Here is a 20989-nt window from a genome sequence, read left to right on the forward strand (position 1 = left end):
CGTCATTGTTGTTGTTTTGCGTCAATTGTGGTGTCGTGTTTTATTACCTTCACACATATCACATATTGTAAAAATAATTTCTTTTCTTTCTTCGCAATTTCGCCATTGGTACCTATCTCGTACCGTAAGTTCGGTACTGCATGCCATTTTTTTTTCTTGGTGCATAACGTGTACATAGTGATTACATTCTCTTTGTTTCGGTGTTCTTGAACACTTACATTTGAAAGATTTTACCTACCTACTTCAAAATAAATTTTGTTTTAAAATATATACCTACCTTGTTGTCAGTACAATATCTCAACGTGTTATGGAAATATTTACTATTCCTTTGTCGTTCTAATTTGCGATTTTAAGGAAAAAGCGACATGGACAGCAGGAAAGAGATGCTGAAAAAATCGCTTGGAATCAGCGAATATCCTTGGAGTTCAGGTAAGTACCTGCCTACATCACTGCGTGGTATATTATTTACATTTTTGGGTTCGATGTCGATCTAGTAACACCCCCTCTACTACGGATTAATATAAGTATAGATAATGTACAATTTAGCAATATTGCTCACGCCAATAAACCATGCAGAACAAAAACGATCGCCTTTTATTAATGCTAAAAAACACTACATAGAGCATTTTTAGAGCGTCGGTCGAATCGGTAAGGTTAAAATGCGTGATGCGCAGAAAGGCATATGTTCTAATCCCACTTCAGCCATGTACCAATAACTATTTTTAAAGTTATTTACATTAATTTGTATATTTACTTCTGCTTTTACGATGAGAACATCATGAGAAAACCTGCATATTCAGGATACTGGATGTGTAACCATGGATCCAATATGGATTGGGTTTACCTGCAAAGGTTGAGGAGATCAGATGGGAGTTGCTTTTTGTAAAAAACATGACTCACCGAATCCAGAATCCATGGTCAAAGGTATACTCATGCTCCCCTCTAGAGAGGTGAGGATGTAACCTGGACTAAAGCCAGGAAGAAGCAGACTACATTGAAAGATTTCACATTGGTATTTGTGTACTTCCTGACAGCTGCTGGTTTCATAATCCAATATTTAATTTAGTAGTAGTGTAGAGTATAAATATCATTTTGAAGCAACCCAACAATGTAGATTTTGTAGAATTATTGCAAAAAAATGATTACTGGGTTTGCTCATGTGACATTAACCACCCCTAGGATCAGTGATGTACAAAATAGTGTAAATAGTATTTGTAATACAAAATACTTTTAAATTAAGTATTTTATATACAAAATACTTTCGTGAAAGGTATTTCTAATACTAGAAACAGAATAGTTTACCCTTAACCGGTATCGTGGGGCCGCGCAGACCCCACGCGTTATATTTTTTTGAATTTCTTAAAATCTATGCATAGTACACGGTTGCCATTTTGAGTAATCTCATTACGTTGCGACACGCGGCGGGTGCCGGGCGTTCGCCGCTGAAGATTTTACCAGAGCGGAGCTACGAACCTTGCGGGGGCCGTGCGGACCCTACTATATATATAATTTTTTTCTAATACGTTGAAATACTTATGTTTGAGTTTATTTTTTCAAAGTTTATTTTATAAGAAATAAGAAAACATACAAATGTTAGGTAAAGACTTTTAAAAAAATAGTTTTTTTTTTATAGTGGTAAGAATACCAATAGGCTATTTGACAAAGTTCTAAAAACTATCTTAGGGTATTTATTTGTTTATAAGGAGTCCTACAAAAATACTTTTCTGCCTTTATTACAGCTATTATATTAAAAAATCGAAAAAGAAAATGAAATATTCAAGTATGCCGCCAAAACGCGACTTTTAGCAATATGGCGGCCATGGCATGCAGTGACGTTAATTTCGTGTAAATATCATACAAAGCTTGTTGGTGTTTCGAAAAGTTTTGATTTTCTCTTGTTTTATTTAACTTGTGCCACGTCATATGTGTGAAAATTATTAAAATGAGTTCCTATAAATGTTGTGCAGTGCCTCAGTGCACTAATACAACAATAAAATCTCCTACGAAACTGTTTTTTTCTATGCCGATGGATTTGAATATTCGCAAGAAGTGGTTTCAGATCATGATCTAAGATCAGTGGTTACCAAGATATACTTACATTGATGTTTTCACATTCCTCAGTTCGGCAGCATAGAAATCTAGATTGTCTTTGAAGAAGACAATCCAGATTTCTTCTTCCAACCATTATTGCGTCCACTTTTAGTATGTTTTGACTGTCAGCTTTCGCGGAATTGGTTTCCATTATTAAATACCTATGTTATCTGAGTAATCCTGAGCGATCAAACACTTATAAAATCCTGAAAAATAATAGCGAACACTAAGGAACGGTACGATCCACAGTCTGTTTATGGATAATTGACGTCATAATAGAAATAGCCAATTACGTTCGTTTTTAGTCACATGACAGCTGCATATAAAAACCTAATTTTCTGAGACGGATTTTGTTTAAATAATGCAATATTTTTATCTCATGTTATTACAAATCGCTCCAAAAAAATAATATTAAGACTGATGACATAAAAGAAATGCATATTTTTAATACAGTCAAATAGCCTATTTTTATAGTGGCTTCAAGACAGCGCTGTTGACCAAAAGTGTTATGGGCATGGCACCGATTATTTTTAATAAATTACCTGACAATCTTAAACAATTAAATCTACTGACATTTAAAAAAGAACTTAAATTATTATTGGCAAATGAATGTTATTATGGTATTGATAATTATTTAAATGACACCAAATTATTTTGACTACTTTTGACCTAAATACTGTTATCATTATTATTTTTTGATTTTTGTTTCTTTTTAGTTTTGCAAGTGCTTATTTTGATTTGTATTAATAATTAATTGATCTTTAATCATATTGTACGTCCAAGGAAATATTGTACGTCCATATGGGCAGGACACAGTGATACCTATAATTTTATTGTTGACCTATTTTTTTTTTTTGTTTTTACCTGTGTTTCACAATAAAGATGATTTGATTGATTTGATTTGATTTGAATACCAAAGAAAGAAAAAGAAGAAGAAAATACCAAAAAATTGACCAAATTTTGTGAATCTCTTGTAGTAAAAAAGTTAAAAGAAGTATATGAATAAAAACCTATTAATTTCATTAAACAAGCTTGTTATTTATCCTATCAAAATAATTCTTGAAAAAACTTGTAGACATTTGTATCCTAGAATCTAATTTTAATAGGTTTAATTATTAAAATTAATAATTAAATTTACGATACCAGTTAGGGGTTAAAAAATACAAATACTTTTGTAAGAAAACAACATTTGAATTTAAGATTCTTATGATAGCTCTCATAATTTTTAAATCACTAGAAAAATTTTAATCATACCCCCAAAAGAGAAGAGTCACTTAGAGAGTTTAAGTTCTCTAGGCTTATATCTTTATTATTAAGGTAATGCAGTGTTTCTAAGTCAAAAGAACTGGCAGTATACCCCATGTTATGGCCACTAGCATTCGAGGAATCTGAATCTTCTTTAAAATGTGTAATATGATTCATCCTTTGACTTTTCTTTGTATCATCACCTTCATTGTCCAAAGCCTCTTACTTTTCTTTTGCAAATCGATTTATTTTTTGTGTCTATCTTTGCATTCTTTTGGTACCCACTTCATTTAAAAATCCAAGATTGAAGTAACATAACTCACTAGGATCATTCCTGCCTTAGAAAACATTAAATTGGTTTATGTTTCAGATGATGATGATGATAATGAAACTACAATACCTCTGAATTTAGTACAGAGGGGGATAAGTGATGTGCCGCGGCCAAGTTTGGGCGAAATTCCTGGAACAAGTAGTATGTTTTGATTTCAATCACACATTTTTTTATATCATATTTTTATACCACTGTAGGGTATAAAAATGTAGCTAACATCAATATAATAAGAATAATATATAAATAAGAAGTCACAAGACTTCTCCAGTCAGAAGACCATTTTTTAAATTGATAATAGACTCGATAATAGAATTGAGATACAGATATAGTGATAGATTGCTAGCCCATCACATACAATGTTTACCCCATAGCTTTGGATGACTTACAGTCAGCATGGGAAACAAGCTTTATGGTAAAGGAAAATTTTGTTCATCTCGGACTTGTTTATACTTGACATAGACAAAAAACCTGACAACTGCGAGTCGGACTCGCTCACTAAGGATTCCCTACCGTTATCACGTTTGTCACTTATTTTTTATGTTAACATTTCTGTCTGTTTATTGTAAACAACCAAATATAACTTAAAATTTACGTTTGTTGTATGGGATTGAGTAAATAATTAACTAATTTATTGTTATTAAATTATTTATTTTGAAAGATATAAATGTATATTTAATGCTTCTACGTGTTACAGTTATTTATAGCAAATTATTGAGCAAAATAAAACGAAAATACCACGTTTATTGTATTATATTCTAGCTATCACGGGATACAGCCTAGTGACAGACAGTGGAGGCTTAGTAATAGGGTTTCGTTTTTACCTTTTAGGTACAAAAACCTAAAAATTATAAATCTCGTCTGATGCTTAGTCACTATCACAGCTTGTGGACACACACAAAAACATAGACCTATTTACACGCTTCTTGAAACTCAGTGTTACGTATACATCTATGATATCACATCTTTATTTCTTACATGGTAGACAAAGCCATTACTCTAAATAAGACTGAATAGTCATGATTGGCTGGGTAACTTAATGATAGAATTGAGATTCAGATAGTAACAGGTTGCTGGCCTCAAAGCAAAAAATCCCATATTTATAATGTTTCTCTTGATTATTAACCTTTACAATCTGCGCGGGAAGCCAAGCAGCTGGCGTACGTTCAGGTTTTTTTTTCGCTACTAGATGAGGTCATAAATTCGTTAGTTGTAATTATTGACCAGACCTTGTATAATTTTAGGTCAACCACCACCAGCAACGTTCTCCCCCTCAGATTCCCCGGCCCGTAAAGCCCAGGCCAAAATGGACAGGGAGATGTTCTGGTCGCTCATAACCAACCACCGTGCTTTAACACGGTAATTGAATGATTGTTTTTTTTTTATTAATAAGTTAATTGTCATTCAAATCATAAAAACCGGCCACGTGCGAGGTGGACTCGCACACTCGCTCCGTCCATAAACGAAATCACTTAAATACTTATCATCCTTTGGAATCATGAGACCAATTGTTCTATAATGTCATGTATTTCTCATAAATACTTGATCGATTTTATTCAATATCATTGGCAAAGATTAAGAAATGAAAACAGGCAATCAAATCTTCTCAAAAAAAATTTATCCCTTATTTTGAAGGAGTGATACCCCTAGTAATTTACTTTTCAAAGTCCATACATTAATCATGCACAATTTGGTTACGGTTAAACTGAAAATAACGTGTAAATACGTTTCTTCCTTAACGCTCAGATTAATTCGGATTATTCTGCTTCATTCGGAAAATTGGAGGCCTGGGATTAGACAAAAAGCTCTCTTACCTTGACAAGTCATCACTTTTTACTTCTATATCTTTCTATTTTTTCGGTAAACAACAGAGAAAGAGAGAGGGAAGACAAGTCATTCGCCATCGTAGGTGAGTAAACCCACTGAAAGGTTGCTCACCTCAGACATGTCAGTTCTAGGGTGAACAATGCCGGAATGCCCAATACGTTGAGCGGCTCGAGGCTCGCGGCCACAGCCCCGTCGTCGGTGGAGCGCCGCGAGCTGCGTCCGGACCGCACGTCCGCGGAAGTGCAGCGGAAGCTGGCACGGTTGAAGTCGCGGGACGAATTCGTACGGTTCACCAAGAGCCTTCAAGCCATGCGCAACAGCAGACACAACAATAACGTCTACCCCATATATGCAAGAAGTAAATCTCGTTCACTTTTCTATTATTACTACGCTTTTATTAGCTTGGGTTGTATGTATGTATGTATGTAGGTATGTATGTATGTATGTATACATACATACATACATACATATGGTCACGTCTATATCCCTTGCGGGGTAGACAGAGCCAACAGTCTTGAAAAACTGAATGGCCACGTTCAGCTATTTGGCTTAACGATAGAATTTAGATTCAACTAGTGACAGGTTGCTAGCCCATCGCCTAAAAAGAATCCCAAGTTTGTAAGCCTATCCCTTAGTCGCCTTTTACGACATCCATGGGAAAGAGATGGAGTGGTCCTATTCTTTTTTGTATTGGTGCCGGGAGTCACACGGCATGTATGTATGTAGGTATGTATGTATGTAGGTATGTATGTATGTATGTAACGGAATCTTTGAGCTTAATTTTCACTGGTTTCTGAACGTCTGATCAACTTGGAACTTTGCACACGTATTAAGGACCGATGACAATGCAATATTTTGATAAGAGTTTCTCATTATCCTTATTAAAACTGCCAGGATTAATAAATTCATTTTTAGATCCTTCGTAGGAGAGTAAGAGAGACAGAGCTAGCAATTTCCATACAAGAAACCGAGAAGTTCTGACGTATAATGAGTCCAAAAAAAATGTAATATATTTCCATATAATGTTACTATTAACCTGAGGCTTTTTTATTTCATCGCATCGCTCCATTTAGAATTACCATTAGAAACAATAGTAGAATTATGTAGTAGAATAATTTAAAACAATAAAAAATATAAAGTAATAAAACAAAAGTAATAAATGAAAATTGAACAACTAAATTTACAATAATACAAGAATAAAGTTACTACCTACAGAACTTTGCGATATTTTAATACGTATTTAACATATTAATGCAATTCTTGAATTAACATTAGGTATCTTTTGTGTTCCACGATGTCTTCAGATAAACATTGTTGCGTTCCTGGTTGTAAAGGCAGTGGAGGTATGTTTGAAATATTTTTGTTCATGTATCAATCTGCCTCTTAATCTTGTGGTTTGATTCCTGGCAAGGCCACAATCGAAAATTATTATGTTTGCTGGATAGTCAAAAATATTATTAACAGTGATTTATCACTATAAAATTCTTTTCAACTGGGTTTAACAATCATCATACATACATACATACATATAATCACGTCTATATCCCTAGCGGGGTAGACAGAGCCAACAGTCTTGTAAAGACTGATAGGCCACCTTCAGCTATTTGGCTTTAAGATAGAATTGAGATTCAAATAGTGACAGGTTGCTAGCCCATCGCCTAAAAAAGAATCATGATGATGAGAATATTATGAGATTTAATCCAATCAGGCCACATATAACTTTAAGAAAGTTAGTTGTGAAAACCGCCGGTGATGGGCGCATGGTTGCGAATGTCTTTTCTAGTAAGATAGTTATACTAGAAGTGTTAACTTCCAAAAAATAATTGTATAAAAAAACTAAAAAACTACGCGTTTTATTGCTAATTGAACTAAAAAATAGAAAATAAATAATAGTTTAAAAAAAACTAAAAAACCACGCTTTTATTGCTAATCAAACTAAAAAATAGAAAATAAAAATTAATGACAAAGGAATTCAGTAGTAGCAAGTCGAACAATCAGTTATAGTCAGTTGTAGTAGTAATTACCTCAGATTAAAATTATAACAAAATTAAATTTATTAACAAAACAATTTAAATCGGAGTAAAAAGCGTGGGGTGCATTTTACTTCATTTTCATAACTCTCTTGTCATAAATATATGCTAATAGAATAATTTTAATATTTAACTACATCAGGCACCCCACGCTTTTTACTCAGATTTAAATTGTTTTGTTAATAAATTTAATTTTGTTATAATTTTAATCTGAGGTAATTACTACTACAACTGACTATAACTGATTGTTCGACTTGCTACTACTGAATTCCTTTGTCATTAATTTTTATTTTCTATTTTTTAGTTTGATTAGCAATAAAAGCGTGGTTTTTTAGTTTTTTTTATTTTTAAGATTAATTTAAGATTATTTTTTTAAATGAAATATTTATTAAATTTATCGATTAATTCGAGAAAAGCGTGAATAATTTTGTATGGGTCTTCATTTTAATGTTGTGAGCGTCCATAAGCTGTATTATCTAACCATTAGGTTGAACCTGACGAAAGCACAATACTGAACGTGATACATAAAGATACTAAGCACATTATTTTTAACGGTACTAACGTAGTAGTGGTATAGAATACATACATGTTACAAAATATAAAGGGAGAGACATTTATTGCCTAGGAATAAAAAATTTAGACAGTCTTTGAATCTGAGTTATTCTAAGGCAGTCTTAAAAGGGTGCTAAAGAATTTAAAGTCACCTACCTATCTACAAATTAGCAATCGTAACATTTTTGAAAATGGTGATTATTGTAAATAACAATTTGTTGTCTGGGCATATGCAGGCGCATCGGCACAATCAAGGAATCCCTTGTTCAGCCACTGCCTGAACCAAGACGTGCCACTTGTGAAGACTAACGTGAGGGCCCACATTCCGAAGAGGCTTTATGCCAGCCGCCCTGATTGCAACTCACGAAATCGTAAGTTTCCAGTAATTTATTTTAAAATAGAGGGCAAATGTTTAAACCCACTGGAAAGATAGTATAATCGTATATAAACCTTAAAAAGAGATTAGTTATGAATAAGTAAAGCTAGCTTTATCTAATTCCTAATCTGACTTCAGTCAGTTACGAGAAGTACTCGTGATTCATTCAATTATTTGAATGTTAATTAGATTTTTTTAGGTTATATTAGGAAAAATATATTTTCACAAATCAGAACTTATATGTCCACTTTTTCTGATAAGTACTAGATTAAGCCATATCTAAAGGTATTAACGGGCTAGTTTTTCGGCAATATTTGATGCAATTTTATAGCCGGCCGGGATGTCGACTTCAATCGCTCAACAAAGTGCAATAATAGCAGAGTAGCCCGGCGCTAATGCCAATTACATGAAGTTGCAAGCATTCAATGTCTAGCCGGCCAGATTGCAGATGATTTTCCGCGCTTTGATTTTACTAAAATACCTATTGCCGTATGTCGTCTTTGCCCTTACGTATAGAATCTCTTGTCTCCAATATTAGCTGTAGACGCCCGTTTAAGGGTTGCAAATTTTCAACTTGCAAATCCCGTTTAATCTCCATGGGATTTCTCAAAATCCTATTAATTAATTATTATTTTTTACTCGCAAATTGAATGTAACCAACATCGAAAAATGACCTAGTTTTATTTTAAACTATGGTTCTACTTTTACGCCATAGGCTAGCAACCTGTCACTATTTGAATCTCAATTCTATCATTAAGCCAAACAGCTTAAAGTAGCCAATCAGTCTTTCAAAAACTATTGACTCTGTCTACCCCGCAAGGGAGATAGATGTGATTATATGTATGTATGTAAAATTTCATTGTTAGCGAATGTCTTATTACAGCCTACTTTCCTGGCAAATTTCATCTATTGATTCAGTAGTTTTCGAGATTTTGTGATAGTTTGAGTCAGCATCATATCAAATTTCATATATATAAAAATTTATAGATGAGAATATATAGCCGTAATATTGCTCTGTGTACGGGCAAAAATTTCTCAGCAATACAGTTGCAAGACTTTCCTAGACTACGCTTGGCAATGTGTTTCACAATACAATTGCAGCAATTGCCTATTCAGCTTTGCTGACCCGAGTTGATATGTCGGTTACTTTCGTTCGTCTATGGATCTTATTCCTGATTTGATCTCGCAGAGAAACAAGAGAAACCCTTAGCCTATTTAAGGGGCCCTCAGTTAGAGACCGCATGTCTCGGTACCGAAGGGCATCACTTAACATTGCAGGCCACTTAACATAAACTTTAACCGTGGCGACAAAACAAACTGTCATATTGCAGAGCAGCCGATGATCGCGGTGTGCGGCGGACACGGCATCAGCGGGCCGCCCCCCACTCTCAGCGTGCCGCACCAAGACCTGCCCGTCAACCCCGCCGCTAACGAGAACACGGAGACATTCAACATTGATCTTTCTGACGATGGTAATACTTTTACTTTGATTCAAATCTCAAACTTAAGGCAGTTAACCCAGTGTTAATCCCATACAGAATTGTAGACATAAGAAATAGTCGCAAGACTGGGGACCACATTTAGCTGGTTGGCTTAATTATGGATTTGAGATTTAGATATAGGTAATTAGACGTATAAGTGATTTTTTTTAATAAGTTTTAAACTAGTGAAATAGCTATCATTTGGTGTCAAATTAGTCGCTTATTTCAATAAGCCTGATAATGTTTATTTAGTTATAATACATATAATATTTACACAGAATTTGTTATACCACCGAAAAAAGGTATGCAGTCTGCGCCAACGACAGAGAGACGAGACGGCAATCCCTTCCAAGATATATCGGATGATATCATTGAAGGTTTGTTTTTCATTTATTTATTTTTTGGATTAAAAGGAAATCAACAAGACTCCACTAATAGAAATATTGAAGTAGATATCTATGTTCTATGGTTATAATTCAATAAGTGATGCAAAAAACAACGATTTCTAACCGTTGGTATTGTCCGCCAGAAATGTGTCAGGAGAGGCCGAGCGGCGCGCCGCCGGCCGTGCCGCCGCCGCCCGACGCCGTGGACGGCGCGGGCCAGCCCGCCAGCGAGGTCAGTTATGCATGCATATTATTATTTTACTTTGTATTTGGTCTGCATGAAGAAGAGGCTTTTGACTTGACCTTGACCAGCTTGTATGGAAATATTGCTGAATTTGAATTTGGATATTGCAAAAGTCAGGATCGTGGTAAGTGGAAAGATTGATTTTCTTGTCTATCCCGCCAGGAAAGAGTCGTGATTATTTGTATGTATTAGATCCGCTTGCACGTTTATTACACTGCGTCACCACTTTACGTCGACCGGAAAAACTGTTAAACTTGTAAATTATCATCTTTATCTGAAAAAACTTCTGATTTAGGTCGACTCGAATTACTTTGAAACAGCTACAAAAGACATCCCGAATGTTTTCCCGGATTGGGCTAGCCTGAACGTCTGGAAATACATAATGTGTAATAAGAAGCAGGTAGGCATTTTAAGTCTTTTTTTTGTAACTTGCAATGTGTTAAATGTTATGACTGGCCGGTGTGTTGGATATATCGATGTATGTATTTATTTTAAAATGTAGTATTGTATATAACTTATCATTTAACTCGAACTTTTTTTGGGACTAGCTCAGTCTGCTTTAGTGGCCCGAATTTATTTATGATCTATTCACTGAAATATAGGGTATTTATATTAGCTTAGAAATTAAATATATCAGCTAGTGGTTGCCCGATATTTGCCAGTTCAGTCGACAATACTACCGACTTTGAGTGAATGTTTAAGTCCTATACAATTGCTTTAATTTACAAATTTTTAATAATTTGTCCTTAGGAAGCTCTCCAGGTGGGTTCAGCTGTGCCATCAACTTCACAACAAATCATACAAAGGAAGAAACGAGATGGTAATTGTATTGTACTGTTTTCATTTGAGGATTTTTTGTACGCCCTTACATGTTTACTAAATATATTTGAATAAATTTGTTTCAGAATCTGAGGACGGCAGTGAACTGCCAAGTGTTAAAGAGTTCAATCAAGTAAGTAAGATTTAAATACTTCTTGGTTTGGCAGTAGGTATAGGTTAAGTTAGGAATATCTTTTTGTCTGGGTATTAAACTAGCCCCAATTTGTTTAAATGTAAACGTTTATTTGAATTTATAAGAGCGTGTTCTCCTTACCTAAATGGGGGAAAAATAAGGAAAGCAAACCTGTGATTCGCCTCGTATGACCGGAAGATTGGGTTGCTGAAGGGATATATAATGTTACCGCATGACAGAGCCTGCTGCGGCTGCTGGAGTGCCCGGTGTGCCTGGAGTGGATGGAGCCGCCCATCGCGCAGTGCCGGCGCGGCCACCTGGTGTGCACGGGCTGCCGCGCGCGCCTGGCCGCCTGCCCCGTGTGCCGCACCACCTTCTCGTCCGTGCGCAACCGCGCCATGGAGGGGGTACGTGTCTCTAGCTCCACCATAACGCGGCGCACCCGCGCTGCAGTACTTGAACAAAGGCGATCACTGTGATGCCGCTACGTCTGTTTTCATATTAACAGTTATCAATTTGAGGCGATTTACTTTGAACGGGACCATGGTTTGTTGATTTTGTATAACTTTTTAATTTAATATATGAAGGTATTCAACAAAATACAAATTAAATGCTGTGTACGCCTTTATCTAAATAAACAAAAGCGTACAATACTGAAAGTCTCATAAAATGGTCTCGATTTCCTCAGCTGATCCTTCTGATTTCCCTTCCGAGAGCCAATCAGTTGGCATGTCATGTAAACCCTCTAAATTGTTTGCAAGGTGTCGGAGTTGCTGCGCTACCCGTGCCGGCACGGCTGCGGGCGCGAGATGCGCCTGCGCAAGCGCGGGCCGCACGAGGCCAGCTGCCCGGCGCGCCGCTTCGCGTGCCCGGCCGCCGCCTGCCAGCACCGCGCGCCGCTGCTGCACACTGACCTCACCCACCACTTCCAGGTGCCTGTACCTACGCTCGCAATCCTGCTGAAAAATGCCAAAACAAATTCCTCCTTCCTTTCGAAACTCGACTTTAATATATTACAATAAAGCACAGAATCCTCAAATTTATATTAATCTATAATAATATTATAAAGCTGTAGAGTTTGTTTGTTTTTTTGAACGCGCTAATCTCAGAAACTACTCGTTCGAATTGAAAAAGTATTTTTGTGTTAAGTAGACCATTTACCGAGGAAGGCTTTAGGCTGTATAATATCACTACGCAACTATAAGAAGCGAAGAAATAATGGAAAATGTGAAAAAAAAAACGTGGAAAATTATTCATCCTTAAGGGCTTCAATGATGCCCAAAATAACTACTCCGAACGAACAGAGTCGCGGGAAGAAATTTATATTTAAAAATTGTGTGCTATATTGCTATACTTTAAAATCCATTTTTGAATGGTCTTCTTCCTCCTAGCTGTAGTCTTAACTTAAAAATTATTTATATGGCAAAACAACGTTTGCCGGGACAGCTATTAAAATATTAGTCTTAAATAATTTCCTAAAATTACATTTTTTTTACAGAGCAAACATTTGGATATAATGAAGATCGGTCGCAAACACAAGTTCTCCATGAAAGTGAATTCGGAACACCACGACGACTGGATCATCATGGCGCTACACGAGATGTTTCACCTGCGAGTGGACGTCGACGTGAGGAACTGGGGCGTCGTCTTCTACGTCGTCTACATTGGGCCCAAGGCCAGGGCCAAAAAGTTTATGTATAATGTAAGTTTTCTGAGACCCTGCTGATATTGTTAACGTTGGTTTTAGTCTAAAAAGGCAGTATTTTTTGGCTAAGCTTGAAGCGAAAGAAAGAATATTTAAAATTTTGGTTATGCTTTTATTTAAAAGTTTGGTTATTATACATAGTAATTTTACAAGGAGAAGATATTTTCTTCTGGTTAATAGAAACTAAACTCTTAAAACTTTCTGATTGAGCACAGAATAGACCTTACGAAGATAAGCTAATTAAATCCTTGGAAATTAACACGGGAGGCCTTAGGCAAATCTAATGTAGGTCCATATATTAAAAATTTTGTAAACAAAATGTTCCAACACTTGCAATAGTTACTTAAAGTTTATTTCAGATCACCATCAACGGCCAACACAACTCGCGAAAGCTATCTTACGCTCGCCTCACCCACAGCGATTTAGAACGCCCCTCCTTGAACGAGAATCGGCAGGACTGCTTCCATCTCACGCTGGACCAGACGGTGAATTTCCTAAGGTAAAAACAACTTTTTTTTTAAATTTACCCTAACTAGCTGACCCGCGCAACTTCGTTTGCGTGTATCCCGCTACTTCGACAAATACAGTCAACGCACCAACACATATTGGATACTAATTTTCAATTCACAATAACTTCTCTTTCCCTTAACCGCGTTTAAAATATTAAAATGTTTTTTGGTTTCTGTGACTCTTCTTTGATCGCCCCCCCTATCAGTTTTTGGAAAAAATATTTTATAGGGACGCTGCCCCCGCCGCCGCGGCCGGCCCGTACCGTGCCGCAATACTAATATCGTGATATCTCCTAAACTATATGTCTAAATAACACACTGTAAACTGCAAAAATAATCTAAATTAAATGCTCGTGATGATGAACTTACTTATTTTGATAAGGATATATGTATTATTGGTTATATCACCAGTTAAACATCACCCAACGAATTAAATGTTTTTTTAATACAGAAAAGTAGTTTTTGTGACTTAAATAAAAAAGCTGGATATATGTCATCGCGGACTTTTTTGTAGAACTAATAAAGACCAATGTTTTTGCTATACATTGTTCTTACTTGTATCCAACGGTATAAGCGGCGCACGCACAAATGCAATCTTCAATTAGATTTTTTTTCTGACTTCTTGGACATAAATCGCTATAACTCAGCTAATATAGTTTCAATGTATTTCAATTATATATAAAAACCTGTCGGAGAAAATACTATTTCTATTAGTGAAAACCGCATCAAAATCCGTTGCGTAGTTTTAAAGTTTTATGCATACGAAGGGACTACAGACAAAATGGGCGACTTTGTTTTATACTATGTAGTGATAAAGAACAGCTGGCATGACAAGATGAAAGTGGATTGGATATATCTACCTATGTTGTCTGCCATTGTATGCGACATATTATACAATTTTGTGGTTAAAACCACTTGCTAGAAATATACAAGGATTGTAGCAAACAGAAAGATGAAGTCTTGAAAAGAGAAAAGTGATTTTATATAGGTATGTCTGTAATATCTTATTATGCCCGCATAAATAACTAGTCGAAACTACAATAGAATGTAAGAAAAGAACTTTGCCTCACTGTAGTGTTAAATTTAAAAAGCTACCTTAATACTGATACCTACATACATATACATATGGTCACGACTATATCCCTTGCGGGGAAGACAGAGCCAACAGTCTTGAAAAGCCTGAATGGCCACGTTCAGCTATTTAGCTTAATGATAGAATTGAGATTCAAATAGTGACAGGTTGCTAACCCATCGCCTTAAAAAGAATCCCAAGTTGGTAAGCCTATACTTTAGTCGCCTTTTACGACATCCATGGAAAAGAGATGGAGTGGTCCTATTCTTTTTTGTATTGGTGCCGGGAACCACACGGTTAATTCTTGTATTTTCCTAGGTGTAAAAACCGGCATTGCGATCCTGATAAATATTTGGACTTCAACGTAGAGATAGCAAAAACAGAAGACGACGAGGAAAACAAAGAATCTCAAGAGACTTAATTGCACATAATGAAAACGGGCAAAATGCGGAAAACAGGGAAACACATTTATGCGTTTGCTATTGTGCCATTGCTCACTGAAAATCCTTTGTTAATTTTTTTTGTTTTTCGTTAAGCCAGCAATATACAGATATTTCGTATGTGTGGTGGTGACTTCAAACAATTAATTGTCAAATCTATCAAAATACCAGATACCTGTTAGAATTGGTATCATGTAAATAAATTTTAGCCTGCAGGTCGAATATATCGAATCTTAAAGTAAATGGTATTTAATGATAGGTAACAATCATTGTTTGTGAGACTGAAAGATAGTTCAAACGGATTTATTTTCCGAATTATAGATGCATATTATTATATTACACTTGCCTGCGGCACATCTCTACATTTTCAAGGGACAGTCCTAAGCATTGGAATGTCTAGATATTTTAAGTTTATTATTACTAAGTTAATTTTAAGGTTTAAAGTCGTGAATGATCCTTGTGCAGAGAACAGTACGGCGAATCTGATTGTAGTTGCTAGAAACCATCGATAAAACTTGTATGGAAATCATAAACTTTCTGCGACAGGGGCGCTCAGTAAAATTCCATACAATTAACTTACAATAATCGCTAATGATTAGAGTAAGAAATACCTTGGTAGCCATCAATAGCTGTTTAAAATAGTCACGTTAATTGATCTCTTGATGTGTGATGTATGACTGAAGTCATAGTTGTAACTACCGCCTGTATTAGGTCCGTATTAAATAAGATCAACTTTTCCCAATAAACTTATCAAAAACAATAGAAAATTCTCATAGTCCTCTTAGCGTTTATGTAACGATTTAGTTTCCATTACAGAAAAAATTTAATTGTTGTGCTTGATCTTATACAGTACGTCGTTATCATTATGTAATGACGGTATTTCCTCGAAAGAAATAATTTTCGGTGGCGCTGACTGTCACCTTATTCATTTATACCTAGACCAATCCGTATATTTTGAAAGCTGCCATGTAAATGTTTAACATTTTATGAAAATGAACTTTTAAATATGTCGTTAAAAAATGTTTTGAAGATTGTATAATCACATTTTTCTACCAACATTGTTAGTTATTAAGTGCTTTTATGTCTAAAATGTGTTAGATTTTTAATAATTGTAATAATTTGTGATCAGTTACGTAGAACGTTACGTAACACATTGTTGGTGCTTGACAAAAGTTATTACCACGTTATCAGTTTCAAATATTGAATCGATTTTAATCGCTTTACAGTCCAACACTAAGTGGTCTGTCAGATTTAAAATTAATGGTGGGACAAGGTATAATTATCTTACAAAATTAACTTTAAAATTAATCTGGATATAATTATAATGCATTTTTAAAACATCTAGTCTCTTTCAGGTAATGTATTGTTTTTATTTGTAAATTGACAAAAGACAGTGTATTCGTAGAGTATTAAATTATTTCTAGTTATTTGTTAATAATAAGAATCACACATGCCTTCCAGTGTATAGGTATAAAACTGTTTATGTTGATAATAGTTTCTTGTTTATACATCAAATTGTATAAAGCTCGTACAAGTTACTGACTGCGTGGTAAGATTCTATCAGGAATACCTACTTATCAACCGTTTCCATTAAACACAAGGATAACATGACGATTTCGGACTTTTTACACAAATCAAACGTTATTAGAGTTGTCTAATATCTTTGAATGGTTCTACTGACGTTTGTCTCCAAGTTGTACGAATGTTAATAATCACGTTAAGTCACCTCCAGAAAAGTTGACCCACTATGGTTTGGTTTTTATGAACAGGAGATCATGTTTCTGTATTATTGTTGTTTATAATCAAGAAAAGTAATTTGTTTTGGTATTCAATTAATGATATGCTTACATCTACCAATAGAAAGAGCCTGTCCTTTTTAAAGTCAAAGTTGCTCCATTCACTGAGCCTTGTCAAGATAAGACTGACAAAATGTAAATGGCATACTCTTTCTTCGATTATCAATCGTGAAAATAAAATCGCGTTAGTACAAATTTTATAGAGATGATGTACCAGGCTTTGTCTCAGATTTAACTCCCAATTCTTAAATTATATATACATAAATCACTTTTCTTGAATATAATTTGTTTCATTAGAATAGTGTCAAACAAACAAAATCATGCATGAAAAGTATAAATTGAATTAATAAAACGAGATAAATGTCATTGTTTTTTTTTATTATTTAGTTAAATAACCAAGTTATCTTAATGCTATATACAATGATAATGTACATTTTGATCATACATTTCTAATACACTTTTATTGTCACTAAACTAACAGTGCCTTATGTTTTTTTCGAATTTTACAATGATCTGCAACCTCTATAGCACCTTACTAAATATCAAGGCATCAATTTCATCGAATAAGTCATCAGTAAACTTTAATACATAAACCAAGATGAATTGAAGAACCTCATTTATTATTTCATTATTCAAAGAAAGTATTTGCATGCAGCGAAGAGCCACTTATTGTATTTCAATGAATTTATTTATAAAAACCTTTTGGATCGGTTCTTGATTTAGTTTATTATAATTTAAGGGAAAAATTAACAAAGTACAAAATTTCCTTTTTCGAAATGTTTTAGGTAGTAACGTCGTAACTCTATGATATTTAAAAATGTCAAAGGTAGGCAATATTTTACCCAGTAGCCACACATTTTACAAAATTAAAAAAAATATATGTCGGTTTTTTTTTTCTAGTAGAAGTCAAGTAACACTTGGAATGGATGCTCCATTTCTTCCATTTAGCAATAAGTTTATTAGATTTGTAGGACACGTGCAGTAATTTAAAAAAGAGAATTCTGATACTGCACATTTTAACTGGTTCCTCATTTAAAGATGCTAGGGCAAATAGATTTCTCTAAATCAATAAATATCTATATAATTCTAATTGTAAGTACAACTAATAAAAAATCCTGCCACAAAAATGTACATAAGAGACGAAATAGTTCTTATTTTTTCCTAACAAATTAAAGAGATTACGAAGAAATCGAAAGAAAGATACTGAATAATTCTATATCAGTGGATCCTATATACACAATAGGGATGTGGACTGTACTCAAATAAGTATAAAATTTTACCACGAAAAGGTAGTTTCTATAGTAAAAATAATAAAAAACACAATATTTTCCTCAATAAACAAGGGATTATTTTTTCATTTAATAAAATGTAATTAAATATTTCACCCTCAAGTCACGTGACAATGAATACCAATCAAAATGCGTGATGTCACGCGTTGCAATACAAGAATTTTCGCTGTCAAATACTATGGTGTTTGTTGATATTTGGATCATATTATTACCGTGATAACCGTCCGATTATCTTAGCCACGGAAATACTTTGTGTAGAATGAGTCTGTTCTTTTTCTCTTTCACATTCCGCTATTGATTCCAATCTTTGTCTTTTAACTGCTAATAGTCGAGTTGTTATGTTTTCGGTTCGTCTTTTCTATCGGGTTGACATGCAAACTTTCTTGGCACACAACCTGCTCTCAGTTTGATCTGGGATACTGTGCCCATCAAATGATATTCTGGATAATTCTCCATATCATTGGCAACTATAATGCAACTACGAAACATTGTTTACTTTATTTCTAACCTAAAAATTCGAGTTTTCGTCTTTGAAAACTTGAAGAGTTAAATTATTTTAATACAAGTAAATGTAACAAATATTATCAAACTTACATCAAAATGATCCTCACAGAAATACATTTTACTTTGTGTAGATACAAGTGCCGGATCCCGACGGGCTAATTGAAGCCAATTTTTCAGCATCGTTTTTGTACGTGGAATCACGTTCCACGTAATACATAAACAGTTTTTCAGGTGCTTTAATAGTTGTACTTTTACACTGCGGCACCGCACAATATTTATAAAATTTTGAATTCATATTATTATCACACAACTATTCATTACATACAACTTCGACAATATTTTATAACGCGTGACGTCACAGCGGCCGTTTGACAGGTATCCGCGTTTTAGCGCGAAATTTTAAATGGAATTTAAAAAAAAATGTTTTTAAAGGTATAACTTCAAATAAAAAAATAATTATAAATAGTTTGGGTTATATTTGGTACTTATGCATGGTTTTAAACACTTTCCCAAAAATAGTCCACATCCCTATTGTATTAAGCAGAATTATTCTAAGTATGTGTATGCCTTTATGAGCAGTCAGAAACTATCCAAAAAGGCTCGACTGGCTGTGCAGAGGGGCGTGTTGGTCGCGACATTAATGTACGGGAGTGAAAGTTGGGTATGGCAAAAGAAGCACGAAAGAAAGGAAGAATAAATGCAGTGGAAATGAGAGCGTTAAGGAGTATATTGGGTGTGAAATTGAGTGACCGGATAAGGGAATGTTGTGATGTGAAAGAAGATGTAGTTACAGGAATAGAAAAGGGTATGTTGAGGTGGTTCGGTCATGTGGAGAGGATGAATGAAAACAAGTTGACTAAGCAGATATACATAGAGAGTGTGGAGGGAAAGGTCGGAGTGGGAAGACCTAGACGAACATATCTTGATCAAATTAAGGACGTCCTGGTAAAGGGTCACGTCAAAAGTACCCGAAACCGCCGAGCTTGCATGAAGAGAGTTATGAATGTGGATGAAGCAAAGGAAAATATGCAGAGATCGTGGCAAGTGGAAAGAGGTAGTCTCTGCCTACCCCTCCGGGAAAGAGGCGTGATTTTATGTATATTATTTTATGTATGTGTATGTCTCTGGTTTTTATTTTATTATGCAGAACGTCATAAATGAAGTGCCAAATAAAATGTGTTCTAAAAACCAAAGTTACTTTGTTTCTTTGCTGCAGTTATTTTTATACACTGGTTACTTTATGATTTTGATACAATTTGATAATAATGAATACAAATTGACTAACAATTTTCACACTTTGGAATTTCATACGATTTTCAGTAGTTTTAACTAAACATGTTCAAAATCAAAACAAAATCAAATACATAGTTTATCGTTTTCCAGGTAACACTTAAGTAAAATATTCCGATTGAGGAGATGATTTGATATAGATCAAACTTACTGAAAGAAGACTAAACAGAAGTGGCTTATTACGATACTTTACGGACATAAACTCGGAAGTATATATGAAGAACAATTCAACATATAAAATCACATAAATAGAAAAAATAAAGTCATGTAGAATGGTATCTACTTAATATTGACACAAGCTGGCTAAGTATACACATGAAATATTTACAATAATTTGTATCGAGAACGATTTTTCGGACTCGACTGACTCGAATGGCTCTTCCGTCGGATATCCGTGGAAACTTTGTTTGTGCGATTTAGCATGCTCGCTGTTATTTGCCGCTGGACTTGCATACCTCGCTGTCATTGGCTAACAGCGGGTGCCGTAGAGCTGTCGCCACATATTAAGCAACTAGTTGCCGCGACGCCATCGTCTGTCGCGCGTACTCCGTGCCGATGAGTCCCCGACACGCCAATGAGAACTCTTGCACTGACGCCAGTAGCCTTCGCTTGCTGCTCTTTTCTCTGTGAATTTTTTTAACTGTTGTAAGTTTTTGATATTTAGTATTTAGGAACGTTAGTACCTACGTTGCCACGTCCAAAAAAACAGGCCAATGTTCGCTAGCTAAGTTTGTTGGTATGTTTATTGAGCATATCGCCATTTTTTGTACTATAGAAGTGTGAAGGGAAGCCGAGTTCGGCCCCGAAGTTCAGCAATAGTGTAGTTGTAACTTCTTATCCTGACGTTTATCCCGGTTAACGAGGAGCCTTTT

The 20989-nt window shown here is 35.0% G+C and overlaps 2 protein-coding genes across 7 annotated transcripts in view; one reads left to right on the forward strand and one right to left on the reverse strand.

The window, feature by feature from the left end:
• Positions 1-17400, forward strand: LOC106133809 (uncharacterized). Of its 5 annotated transcripts, none has more exons than XM_060944908.1 (16): positions 1-429; positions 3707-3808; positions 4909-5023; positions 5623-5849; positions 8310-8444; positions 9781-9921; positions 10209-10307; positions 10460-10548; positions 10856-10960; positions 11311-11380; positions 11466-11512; positions 11752-11919; positions 12274-12444; positions 13011-13214; positions 13577-13716; positions 15117-17400. In XM_060944908.1, exons 1-16 carry the CDS (start codon positions 366-368, stop codon positions 15217-15219), a joined length of 1980 nt encoding a protein of 659 aa, XP_060800891.1. In that variant the 5' UTR covers positions 1-365; the 3' UTR covers positions 15220-17400. The 5 variants fall into 5 exon arrangements, with proteins under 5 accessions (XP_060800891.1, XP_060800893.1, XP_060800890.1 ...); XM_060944907.1 differs by having other exon boundaries at positions 2-429; positions 5617-5849; XM_060944909.1 differs by having other exon boundaries at positions 2-429; positions 5617-5849; positions 10233-10307.
• Positions 17396-20989, reverse strand: part of LOC106132263 (importin-13) — a 13915-nt gene continuing 10321 nt past the window's right edge. For both annotated transcript variants that reach the window (XM_013331633.2, XM_013331626.2), the window contains exon 18: positions 17396-20741. In XM_013331633.2, the coding sequence (XP_013187087.2) occupies positions 20621-20741 (121 nt within the window). In that variant the 3' untranslated portion in view covers positions 17396-20620. The remainder of the gene's footprint in view (positions 20742-20989) is intronic.

Source organism: Amyelois transitella, chromosome 7 (genome assembly GCF_032362555.1).
Source record: "Amyelois transitella isolate CPQ chromosome 7, ilAmyTran1.1, whole genome shotgun sequence".
NCBI lineage: Eukaryota > Metazoa > Arthropoda > Insecta > Lepidoptera > Pyralidae > Amyelois > Amyelois transitella.